Source organism: Leptopilina boulardi, unplaced genomic scaffold (assembly GCF_019393585.1).
Source record: "Leptopilina boulardi isolate dan_hultmark-lab unplaced genomic scaffold, ZJU_Lbou_2.1 LbouV2_55, whole genome shotgun sequence".
NCBI classification, from domain to species: domain Eukaryota; kingdom Metazoa; phylum Arthropoda; class Insecta; order Hymenoptera; family Figitidae; genus Leptopilina; species Leptopilina boulardi.
In genome coordinates this window covers 740,477-752,487 of record NW_026138000.1, presented here as the reverse complement: position 1 = coordinate 752,487, position 12,011 = coordinate 740,477, and the positions used below count along the sequence as shown (strand labels likewise).

At 21.4% G+C, this 12,011-nt stretch overlaps 1 protein-coding gene across 1 annotated transcript; it reads right to left on the bottom strand.

The window, feature by feature from the left end:
* Positions 1-1,975: 1,975 nt before the first annotated feature.
* On the bottom strand, positions 1,976-10,006 carry LOC127290037 (repetitive organellar protein). Its single transcript, XM_051318409.1, has 11 exons — positions 9,684-10,006; positions 6,550-8,569; positions 5,322-5,634; positions 5,015-5,106; positions 4,696-4,917; positions 4,109-4,251; positions 3,855-4,018; positions 3,107-3,192; positions 2,852-3,039; positions 2,363-2,765; positions 1,976-2,195 (listed from the first exon to the last, which is right to left on the bottom strand). The coding sequence occupies exons 1-11, from the start codon at positions 9,816-9,818 to the stop codon at positions 2,044-2,046; spliced, it is 3,918 nt and encodes a 1,305-aa protein (XP_051174366.1). The 5' UTR covers positions 9,819-10,006; the 3' UTR covers positions 1,976-2,043.
* Between the last annotated feature and the right edge of the window lie 2,005 nt (positions 10,007-12,011).

Genomic DNA, 12,011 nt, shown 5'->3' with positions numbered 1-12,011 from the left:
CTCCCCCCACATTTCCCTTCTCTTTTCTTCTTTTCCCGAAAAAAAATTAATTTTCCATTTCGAAAATTTTCTAGAATAACAGAAAATTCATTTCTCTTCCCCTTTTTTCTAATCCCTCGTCCTCCCCCCAGCCTTTTAAAAAAAAAAAAAAAAAAAAAAATTCTTTTTTACTTTTACGTCGAATAAAAGTTTAAAAAAAAAAAAAAAAAAAAAACTGTGTATGCATTTAAAAAAAAAAAAAATTAATAATAATTATTATTATAATATTAATATTAACGATGATTGTAATTTATAATATTTAATATATAAGTACATAAAAAAAAGGAGGTATTCGAAAAGTACAACATTCACGTCACAAAAAAAACCAACATTGAAAAAATGTTCCACGACGTGGAAAAATTGTGTTTTCCGAGAAGTGAAGAAAAGGCAACCTTTTTTTCAAAAAAAACTCTTCTATGGGGAAAAATTCGGTGAAAAAAAAAAATAACCTCCAGTGGCACAGACTGCATTGGGATCCAAAAAAAATACTTTTTTGTCGAACTTAACAAAAATGTTCGCTACAAATATTTGTAATCGTTTTTTGATAACTTTCTTCTACTAACACCGCTTGTCACCTATTTACTATTACAAAATATTATGGTTTTTTTTTTATAGCCGACCAAAAAAAAAGGAGAAAAAAAAAAAAAATGTTCCTCCAAAAAAAAACAAATATTTCTATGTACCAAAATATTCTTGTTATCCGCTTCTCGGTAATCAAGAAAAAAAAAAAACCCCCCCGGTTATTTCCAAAAAAAAAAAAATTGCACTGAAAAAAATATATAGAAGCCAAATTTCCGAAAAAAAATAAAAATAAGGAGGGAAGCATTATTAAATCGAGGAAATCTGTGTTTTTTTATATTTCCGTGGTCTCGGAAGAAGGCTTTCTCTTTTTTGTACCTTGTGAGACCTGGAGCCTCTGAAGCCACGTGTTTTTATTGATTTGTACGAGAAAAAAAAAATATATATATAAATAAATTATATAGTCAAAGAAAAATCAGAACGTCGACGAGTTCTAAGCAAAAATCAACGTTATTACGTCTCTAGTCATAGTAAAGCATAAAAAAAAAAAATTAAAAATAAAAAAAAAATGAATAAAAAAAAAAATGGTTACAATAGTACGTATGATAAAATAAAAAAAAAAATTTATTAAATATCCCATTTTTTGAATGATAATAACATGATTTTTGAGAATGACTGGAACAGCTGTATGGTGTCTATCTATAGCGCTATATAATCATGTTTTATTATTTATTTAATATCATGTTTTTTTTTGTTTTTTTTTTCTATTGGGAAAAAAAAAATTCTTGTATCGATCGCGACGAAAACATTGTGACAACAGGACTTGAGGCGAGTGAAGGGAAAGAGAAAAAAAAATGATATAATTATGAGAGACTTTGGGAACCGTCGTGAAGAGTATAAAATGAATAAAAGTACTTTTAAAAAATTAAAAAAGATGCCTTTTTTGCATCATGTTTTTTTAATTTCCTTGCTTTCCCGAAGAAAAAGGTTTTATTGAAAACCAGAAAAGACAATTACAGAGTGTTACTGTTATTAAAAAAAAGAATATAATAACTTTAAACAAAACTCTACATTATCAACTTGGAACCAAAAATTATTAAATTCAAACAAAGGTAAAATTATAATAAAGATTTTACATTTGTTAATGTAAAAAAAAATAATTTCATTTAATTTCAAGACAGTCCATTTCAATAATAAATAATAATTAAATTAAATAATTAATAATATAAAACTAATTAAATGAATAATAATATTGACAGTTTTTTCTATTATTTCGTTTATTAATTATTTAAATCGAATTCTAGTCAATATTTTCCATATCAGTATATACCTTTAAAAAAATCAAAAAATTCATAATAAATTTGTTTTTTTTTTAAATTTTAAATACTAAAAGTAGAGAAGCAAAAAACAATTATTTTTCTGTGAAGATAAATCTTTATATATTTTGTTTAACAAAAAAAAAGAATTCTTTTTTATAAAAACCTTTTAGGAAAATTTTTTCTCTTCCGTATCAATAGAAACAACATCGATTTCTTCTTCTTCTTCATTTGATGGAATAATTAATTGATCGCCAGAAGCATTTTTTAACTCTAATAATGAATAATAGTTTTCCTTAATTGGGAGACCATATTTATTTTCTGAAATTTCCAGATTTATTATTATTATTATTAATTATTATTTAGTATTAGTTATTATTTATTATAAATTGTTTCTTATTATTATTAATTTAATTAATTATTATTAATTATTTATTTATTATTTCAAATCGGAAAAAAATATGAATCAGTAAAAATTATTTAATTACCTTTTAATAGAAAATTGTTATCTTGAATTATTAATTCTTTCTTTGAAATTACTTTTTTAATTTTTTTATTTTTTCTCCCATTTTTGAAAATTATATTTTTTGTTCCTTTTGAAAAAATTGAATGTTGTTTCATTTTTCTTGGACGTATTTTTCTCAATAATTTTTCATTCAATTTTTCTTGTGTAATGATGAAAATTGATTTTTTCTTGAAAATTTGTTGATTTACATTTTTTTCTTTTAATTTATTCTCCTGATTTTCTATTATTTTGTCATTTTTCTTTAGAGATATTTTTTCCGATTTTGAAATTTCTAAATTTCCCTCTTTTTTATTGTCATCAACTGATGATAGTATTTGAATTTTTTTTTCATTTTCTGTCTCTTTTATTGAATAAATTTCTTCATCCTTTTTATAAAATAGAAATTAGTACAATTATATTTTAATTTTTAAAAATATATTTTAATTTTTGAAAATATATTTTAAATTTACACCTTTGTTTTCCAAGGTAGAAGAATTTCTCTCATCGTGTCTTGGTGATTTGTTTCATCAGAATCTTCCTCCATTTCTTTTGCAGACTCCTCTTCTACTTCTGGACCACTAATTGTAATCACATCAGAAATATTTTTGTCTTTCAATTTTTCCTTTTCTATTTGTTTCGATTTTTTTTTGCTAATGAGAGCTTTAAAAAAAAATAAATAAAATCAATTAGATAAGAATTTTCATTTTTCGAAAAAAAATTCTCTTACCAAGAACACTTTCATTTATTCTATTTTGTTCCTCTTGAATGAGTCGTTTTCTTTCAAAAGATTCCGCTTCAGGACCACCTTTTTTCCTGAGATTATAGGTTATGTTTATGATACATTTCACACGTAAGAGAATAATAAAAAAAAATGAAGTGGTTAGCAAAAAAAAGGGTTGTTTGATATTAATGATGAATAATAATAATAACAACAAAAAGAGTGTTTAATATTAATAATAAAAAATAAAATTATAGGTTATGTTTATGATAGATTAAAGAAAAAAATTGTAGGTTGTTTATGATAGTTCAGAGAAAAAAATTTCTAGGTTATGTTTATGATAGTTTAAAGCAAAAATTTATAGGTTAGTTTATGATAGTTTAGAGCAAAAAATTCTAGGTTATGTTTATGATAGTTCGGAGCAAAAAGTTATAGGTTATGTTGATGATAGTTTAGAGAAAAAAAATATTGTAGGTTATGTTTATGATAGTTTAAAGAAAAAAATTCTAGATTATGTTTATGATAGTTCGGAGCAAAAAGTTATAGGTTATGTTTATGATAGTATAGAACAAAAAATTGTAGGTTATAATTATGATAGTTTGGAGTGAAAAGTTATAGGTTATGTTTATGATAGTTTAGAGCAAAAAAAAATTGTAGGTTATGTTCATGATAGTTTGAAGCAAAAAATTATAGATAACATAACCTATAATTTTTTGCTTCTTAGGTTCCATTTCTTCATATTATTTCTTTTACATACCATGCTTCTGCACAAGCACGATCACGAGGAAATACTGGTCTTTCGTCCAGGTGCATTAAATTCCTACACTTTAAGATCAAAGTTTTACGATACATTTTAATTGATTTAATGACTGGATTTCCCGTCAATGTCAATACTCTTAAACATTTGATGTTTCCTAAAATCTAAAAAATAAATTTATACTCAGTTTTTTAATTTTTTATTAATTTTTCTAATAATAATTATTATAATTTTTATGCTGTGGTTGACTTTACTTCGAGTACATCCAACGTTTCTATTTTGTTGTGTGATAAATCTAATATTGAGAGATTCTCAAGTGACTCCAATTCTTCAATATCTTCTCTTTCTTCGAGAAAATTATGTGAAATATTGAGAGTATTTAAAAATTTCAAACTATCTACAAATTAGAAAAATTTATAAATAATTTTTTTTTTTTTGCATTTGTACAAACAGTAGAAAATTAAATTAAAAAATAAATAAATCTGACGCGCTCTGAAAAAAAGGAACATTAGAAGCAAAAAAAAAAATTGTAGGTTATGTTTTAAAATTTTAAAGTAAAAATACACAAAGATGATCAACTTTCAATACAAATTTAATATTTAAGTTTTCATTCAAAATATTCAATAAAAACTGTTTTTAAGTTTAAATAAAAAAAAAGAAATTTTTAATTAAAATAAAACTATCGTAAACATAACCTATAATTCATTTGCTTCTAAGGTCCCTTTCTTCAGAGCGCGTCACAAATTATTATTAATAATTAATTTATCATAATTATCAATTAATTAATTTATTATTAACTATTATAAATTTATTTAATTTATTTATTAAAATTAATAATTACCAAGATTTTCTATTTTCTTAATCATATTGTGCGATAAATTTAAACTATCCAATTTCAATAAATATTCAAGATTTTCGATTTTTTTTATTAAATTATTCTGTAGATAAAGGCTCTTTAATTCTGTCTGGTTTTCAAGATTTGCTATCTCATGAATACCATTATTCTCCAGCCAAAGACATTTTAGACCAGTGTATGTTTCTAAATTTTCAATAAACGAAAATCCTAAAAAAAAAAATTCATACCATTAAATATTGATTATCAAAAAAAAAGCAAAAACATACCATTTAACTGTTTAAAAAAATAATTTATTTAATTTAACCTTTAAAATGCAAATATAAAACATCATTTAAATGTGGAGTTTGATATAATTTTTGTTCCTTGCAATGTTTTCTGAGATATTCTTCTGTCATTCTAAAAAAAAATTAATATTTTTAAATGTTTACAAAACAAAATTTTCATTAATGAAATTATTATTAGAAAAAAATAATTTTCGCTATGAAATTATTTGAAAAAATAATTTTGAAAAATTAATTATTATTATTTATTTTTATGTTATTATTTTTTAAATTATTTCAAAATTAATTTTGAAAAATAATTTTTTTCCAAAAAAAAATTAATATTGATACCTTATTCCATGAATTTTTGGATCAAAATCGTATAATTTGCCTTTGATTAAATTTTCCTTTTTTTGTAACGATAATTTACTTAATTTATGGGCAATAATTTCCAAATCATCATCATCATCATCATCGATTGTTTCTTGATTAGCATTATTTTCGCAAGATTTGTTTTTAACAATATTTTCCTCGTTTTTTTCTTGATTATTTATTTTTAAATTTTCACTAGATTCATTATTATTTTCTTTATAATTTTCATTTTTATTTTTATAATCATTTTCTTTAATATTTTCTTTTGCATTTTCATTATAATTTTCTTTAATATTTCCATTATCATTTTCTTTGATATTTTCTTTATAATTTTCATTTTCTTTGATATTATCATTATCATTTTCTTTGATATTTTCTTCATAATTTTCAATTTCTTTGATATTTCCGTTATCATTTTCTTTATAATTTTCATTTTCTTCGATATTTTCATTATTATTTTCTTTGGAATTTTCTTCAAAATTTTCTTTTATATTTTCATCATCATTTTCTTTGGTATTTTCTTTAAAATTTTCATAATCATTTTCTTTAATATTTTCCTTTGCATTTTCATTATAATTTTCTTTGATATTTCCATTATCATTTTCTTTGATATTTTCTTTATAACTTTCATTTTCTTTAATATTTTCTTTATAATTTTCATTTTCTTTGATATTTTTATTATCATTTTCTTTATAATTTTCTTTTATATTTCCATTATCATTTTCTTTATAATTTTTATTTTCTTTGATATTTTCTTTATAATTTTCATTATTATTTACTTTGGAATTTTCTTCAAAATTTTCTTTTATATTTTCATATTCATTTTCATTTGTATTTTCTTTATAATTTTCATAATCATTTTCTTTAATATTTTCCTTTGCATTTTCATTATAATTTTCTTTGATATTTCCATTATCATTTTCTTTGATATTTTCTTTATAATTTTCATTTTCTTCGATATTTTCATTATTATTTTCTTTGGAATTTTCTTCAAAATTTTCTTTTATATTTTCATTATCATTTTCTTTATAATTTTCTTTTATTTTTTCATTATCATTTTCTTTAATATTTTCTTTGGTATTTTCTTCAAAATTTTCTTTTATATTTTCATTATCATTTTCTTTATAATTTTCTTTTATTTTTTCATTATCATTTTCGTTAATATTTTCTTTGTTATTTTCTTTGACATTTTCATTATCATTTTCTTTGGCATTTCCATTATCATTTCCATTATTATTTTCTTTAGTGTTTTCATTATCATTTTCTTTGGTATTTTCTTGAGTATTTTCATTATCATTTACTTTGGTATTTTCTTTTAAATTTTCAATATCATTTTCTTTATCAATTTCCTCTTTCAATTGATTTATTATTTTATCATTTATCAAAAAATCTTTATAATTAATTTTTCCATTTTCCAAATTATCATAAAAAATTTTCATTTCATTTTTCTCTTTTTCTAAATAAAAATGTTTTTCACTATTTTTATTTATCATCAAAATTTCATTTTCATTATCACTTTTACTTTCCATTAAAATATCTTCTTCATTATCATTTTTTTCATTTTTACTTTCATTATCCATTTGCCTTTCTATTTCTTCGTCGTTCTCTTCAATCTTTTTCATTTCACATTCTTTAAATTCCACACAAAGATTTTTTAAAGCATTCATTTTTTCCTCCTCTATTGTTTTTTTTAATAATTCAATTTTTTTCAAAGTTTCACAAATTTCTTCTTCATTTAAAATTGAATCCTCATCTTCCATTATTTTTGCCAATTCTTTATTTTCATGAAATTCCATTTTTTTATTTTTATTAATTATCAAAAATTGATGAAAATTTTCATCATTTTTATTTGATGATAAATTTTTAATTTTTTTATTTGAATAATTTTTCAAATTTGTTGGTAAATAATTATTATCTATTTGTGAAAAATTATCATCATCATCATCGTTATTTTGTGGAAAATTCATATTTTCCATCCAAGTTGTTTCGAATTCAAAATTTTTTCTGTTATTTTTGTTTTTTTCGGCTTGAAAAATTTCTCGAATTTTCACATCCTCATTAAATGCATTTTCCATTTTCCACAATTCATTTTTATCAATAATTTCCATTTTTTGTTTTGTTAAAATATTCATTTCTTCTAATTCGTCGAAATTTTCCATTTTTTTCTGCGTTAAAAAATTAATTTTTTCTAATTCATCAAAATTTTCATTTTCCATTTTTTGCTGCATTAAAAAATTAATTTCTTTTAATTCGTCAAAATTTTCATTTTCCATTTTTGGAAATTTATTTTTATCAATAATTTCCATTTTTTGTTTTGTTAAAAAATTCATTTCTTCTAATTCGTCGAAATTTTCCATTTTTTGCTTCGTTAAAAAATTAATTTTTTCTAATTCAACAAAATTTTCATTTTCCATTTTTTGCTTCGTTAAAAAATTAATTTTTTCTAATTCATTAAAATTTTCATTTTCCATTTTTTGCTGCGTTAAAAAATTAATTTCTTTGAATTCGTCAAAATTTTCATTTTCCATTTTAGAAAATTGTTCCAATTCATTGAATGAACAATATTTATCAATAACATTTTCTCGTTTATCATCTAAAAGACATTTTAAATGATCGTTAATTCTTTTTTGACAATTAAGAGCTTTTTTCATTTCATCAACTTCTTTCATTAATTTTCTCGTCATTAATTCACTTTCTAAAAGTTCATTTAAACATTTATTTTCATCATCATCATCATCATCATCATCATCATCATTATTATTATCATTATTTTTTGCAAAAATTTCATTTTTACTTTCAATATATTCAAAATCATAAAAATCATAATTATTAAGTTGATATTCTGTTTTTGTATTTAAACGATTTATTTCTTCAATTTCTTCTTTTAAATTTAATTTAATATTTTTTTTCTCATTAGAATTATTGCACATAATTATTTCTTCAATTTCTTCAGCTTGACTTCCGGATTCAGCGTCCCATACACGTAAAAATTGATAATAATCATCGCGTTGTTTATCTTCATCTAAATTAAAATCAGAAGATGATGTTGATGATGATGAATTATAATTTGATGATGATGTTTTTTTTAAATTTAATTCAGCATTCTTTAAATCTTCCAAATTTTTTAATAATTTTTGTGTCATTTCTTCAGTGTCAATAATATCTTGCTCTAATCGTGATGAAAATGAACATTCACCGGGACTTGATGAAAAACAATCTTGAAAAATCTATCAAAAAAAAAGAAAAGAAAAAAATTAATTTGCTTTCATTTTTATTTATAATTTTGTAAAAATACATTTTTAGTTTATTTTATTTCAAGAAGTAAAAAAATAAATAATAATAATAATAATACAAAATATAAATAGAATTTTAAACAACAATTATAGGTTATGTTTATGATAGTTTGGAGTTAGAAAATAGAAAATAATAATAATACGAAATAAAACAAAAATATATTTAAAGAGATACATTTTAGGTTATGTTTATGATAATTTGGAATTAAAAGTAATAATAATAACAATATTAATACAAAATGTAATTATAAAAAAATTATAGGTTATGTTCATGATAGTTTGGAGTTAAAAAAATAATAATAATAATACAAAAATATAGTTATAAAAAAAATTTTAGGTTATGTTTATGATAGTTTTGAGTTAAAAATAATAATAATACAAAATATGTTTAGAGAAAAAAATTTAGGTTATGTTTATGATAGTTCGGAGTTAAAAATAATAATAATAATAATAATAATAATACGAAATAATACAAAAATATATTTAAAGAGAAAAATTTTACGTTATGTTTATGATAATTTAGAGTTAAAAATAATAATAATAACAATATTAATACAAAATGTAATTATAAAAAAAATTATAGGTTATGTTTATGATAGTTTTGAGTTAAAAATAATAATACAAAATATGTTTAGAGAAAAAAATTTTAGGTTATGTTTATGATAGTTCGGAGTTAAAAATAATAATAATAATACGAAATAATACAAAAATATATTTAAAGAGAAAAATTTTAGTTTATGTTTATGATAGTTTGGAGTTAATAATAATTAATAATAATAATACAAAAATATAGTTATAAAAAAAAATATTAGGTTATGTTTATGATAGTTTTGAGTTAAAAATAATAATAATACAAAATATGTTTAGAGAAAAAAAATTTAGGTTATGTTTATGATAGTTCGAAGTTAAAAATAATAATAATAATAATAATAATAATAATACGAAATAATATTACGAAATAATACAAAAATATAATTATAGAAAAAAATTACTGAAACTAAATATTTTTTTTTTGTGTTTTTATAATAATTACAATTTTTTTTTGTACCTGATCATCAGAAGATTGACTTCTATTTTCTTCATCTAAATGAGAAAATTTACTTATTTTATTGGCAATTATTTCCTGATGAAATTCATTTTCATCAGAAGTGTTACTGTCATTAAAATTGTTTGCCGTCGCCATATTGCTGGGGTAAATTTTTTTTATTTGCAAAAAGTCTGATACAATTCCTTTTTTTTTTTGACAATTATATATATATATATTTTTTTTAAATCTAATTTTTATGAATAAATGGAAAATAAAATATTTAAATTAAAAACAAAAAAAAACTTCTTCTTTTTCTTCTTTTTTTTACAAGGAAACAATTCTCTCTCAATGCGATAAAATTATTGACTTGCGTAAGTTGCGAAACGAAAATGAAGTCAGCTTCGTCATAGCAACGAACGTCACCCATTTATTTGTTTAGTCAATTTTTGGAATTAATTTTTAAACTATTTTTTATCACATGTATATATATATATTATATTTTCTATGTGAAAAAAAATTTCCGTAATCGTTTAAAAAATTAATTTTTAGGATAAAAAAAAAGTAAAATTCAAAATTTTTATCACTGATATTAAAAATAAATAATTAGATAAGAAAGTAAAAAAAAATTATAGATTATGTTTATGATTGTTTGAAGTTCAAAAATATATCCGGTTTTATTTAACGTAATGAAGACAAATATATTTAATCTTCTTTGTGTATTTTTGGTCAAAAAGTATCATAAACATAACCTACAATTTTATTTTAATAATCAAAGTAAAACTATCATGAACATAACCTATAAATTTTTTTTCTTCAAACTATCATTAACATAAACTACAATTTTTTACTCTAAAATAAATTACACTTTTTTGTTCTACACTATTATAAACATAAGCTGCAATTTTTTGCTCTAAACTATTAAAAACATAACTAATAATTTTTTAATCAACAAAAACTATCGTAAACATAACCTACAACATTTTATAATAAAGGTAAATCTATCATAATCAAAGCTTGGAGCAAAAAAATTATAGGTTATGTTTATGATAGTTTGGATCAAAAAATTGTAGGTTATGTTTATGATAGTTTGGATCAAAAAAAATTATATTTTATGTTTATTATAGTTTCCCCTTGATGGAAAAAAAATTATAGGTTATGTTTGTGATAGATTAGAGCAAAAAAGTGGAGGTTATGTTTATGATAGTTTGGATCAAAAATAATTATAGATTTATGTTTATTATAGTTTCACCTTGATTAAAAAATTATAGGTTATGTTTATGATAGTTTGGAGCAAAAAATTGGAGGTTATGTTTATAATAGTTTTACCTTGATGGAAAAAAAATTATTGGTTATGTATATTTTAGTTTCACCCTGATTAAAAAATTATAGATTATGTTTATGATAGTTTGGAGCAAAAAATTGGAGGTTATGTTTATAATAGTTTTACCTTGATGGAAAATATAATTATAGGTTATGTTTGTGATAGTTTAGAGCAAAAAAGTAGAGGTTATGTTTATGAGAGTTTGGTGCAAAAAATTGGAGGTTATGTTTATGATAGATGTAAACGAACAAATTGTAGGTTATGTTTATGATTGAAAACACACATTGAGGATAAAAATACAAATTTTTGCCTTTATTGCACAGAAAATAAACATTAATTTTGATGTTACACATATATAAGTAAAAAAAATTTTTTAAATTCATTTAATTCAGATTTAAAACGATCATAAACATAACCTATATTTTTTTCTCATTTTCGGTTTCTTTCTTCACGGCCTATCACATATATAAATGTTCCATTCTTAATTTTCATACTTAAAATGAGAAAAAAAAATCAGATTAAAATGGGTATTCAGTAGAATTGAAGATGACGGATATGAATACACCATCTGCCGATTTTAAATTCAAAGTATATTCAAAATTCAAATGCGATTCCGCTTCTGCCACACCACCCCCGCTTTATTCGCAATGGCACGCGCGAGATTCAGAATCTCTTTTGTTTCGGATGAACAAAAAAAAAAAAAAAAAAAAAAGAGATTGAGAGAAAGAGTGAGAGAAAAAAAAGGCGAATAAGATACACCCACTAAAAAATTTGCTTTTCAAAAATCTTAACCTCGCGCGAGTTGAATTCCAGCTGGAAATATATAATATGCCTACATACATTTGCGCTTCAATTACATAATCTCTACTTTTTTTTGTCTCTTGATAGCAATCTGCACAGACTGAAAGAAAAAAAAAAGTCCAAAGAGACGTCGCAAGTCTCTTTTTTTAGTTCGATGCCGAGGTCAGGGTCATCAACCGAATCTCCAAAATTTATGCTTATCCTTCTAAAAAAAAAAAAAAAAAAAA

Bases quoted from the DNA above. Each gene is read 5' to 3' on its own strand.
- LOC127290037 (XM_051318409.1), bottom strand. From the start codon at position 9,818: ATGGCGACGGCAAACAATTTTAATGACAGTAACACTTCTGATGAAAAT. The intron at 5,107-5,321 runs GTATCAATATTA...ATTTTTTTTTAG, and splicing joins CCAAAAATTCATGGAATAAG to AATGACAGAAGAATATCTCA. The intron at 4,918-5,014 runs GTTAAATTAAAT...TTTTTTTTTTAG, and splicing joins TTTATATTTGCATTTTAAAG to GATTTTCGTTTATTGAAAAT.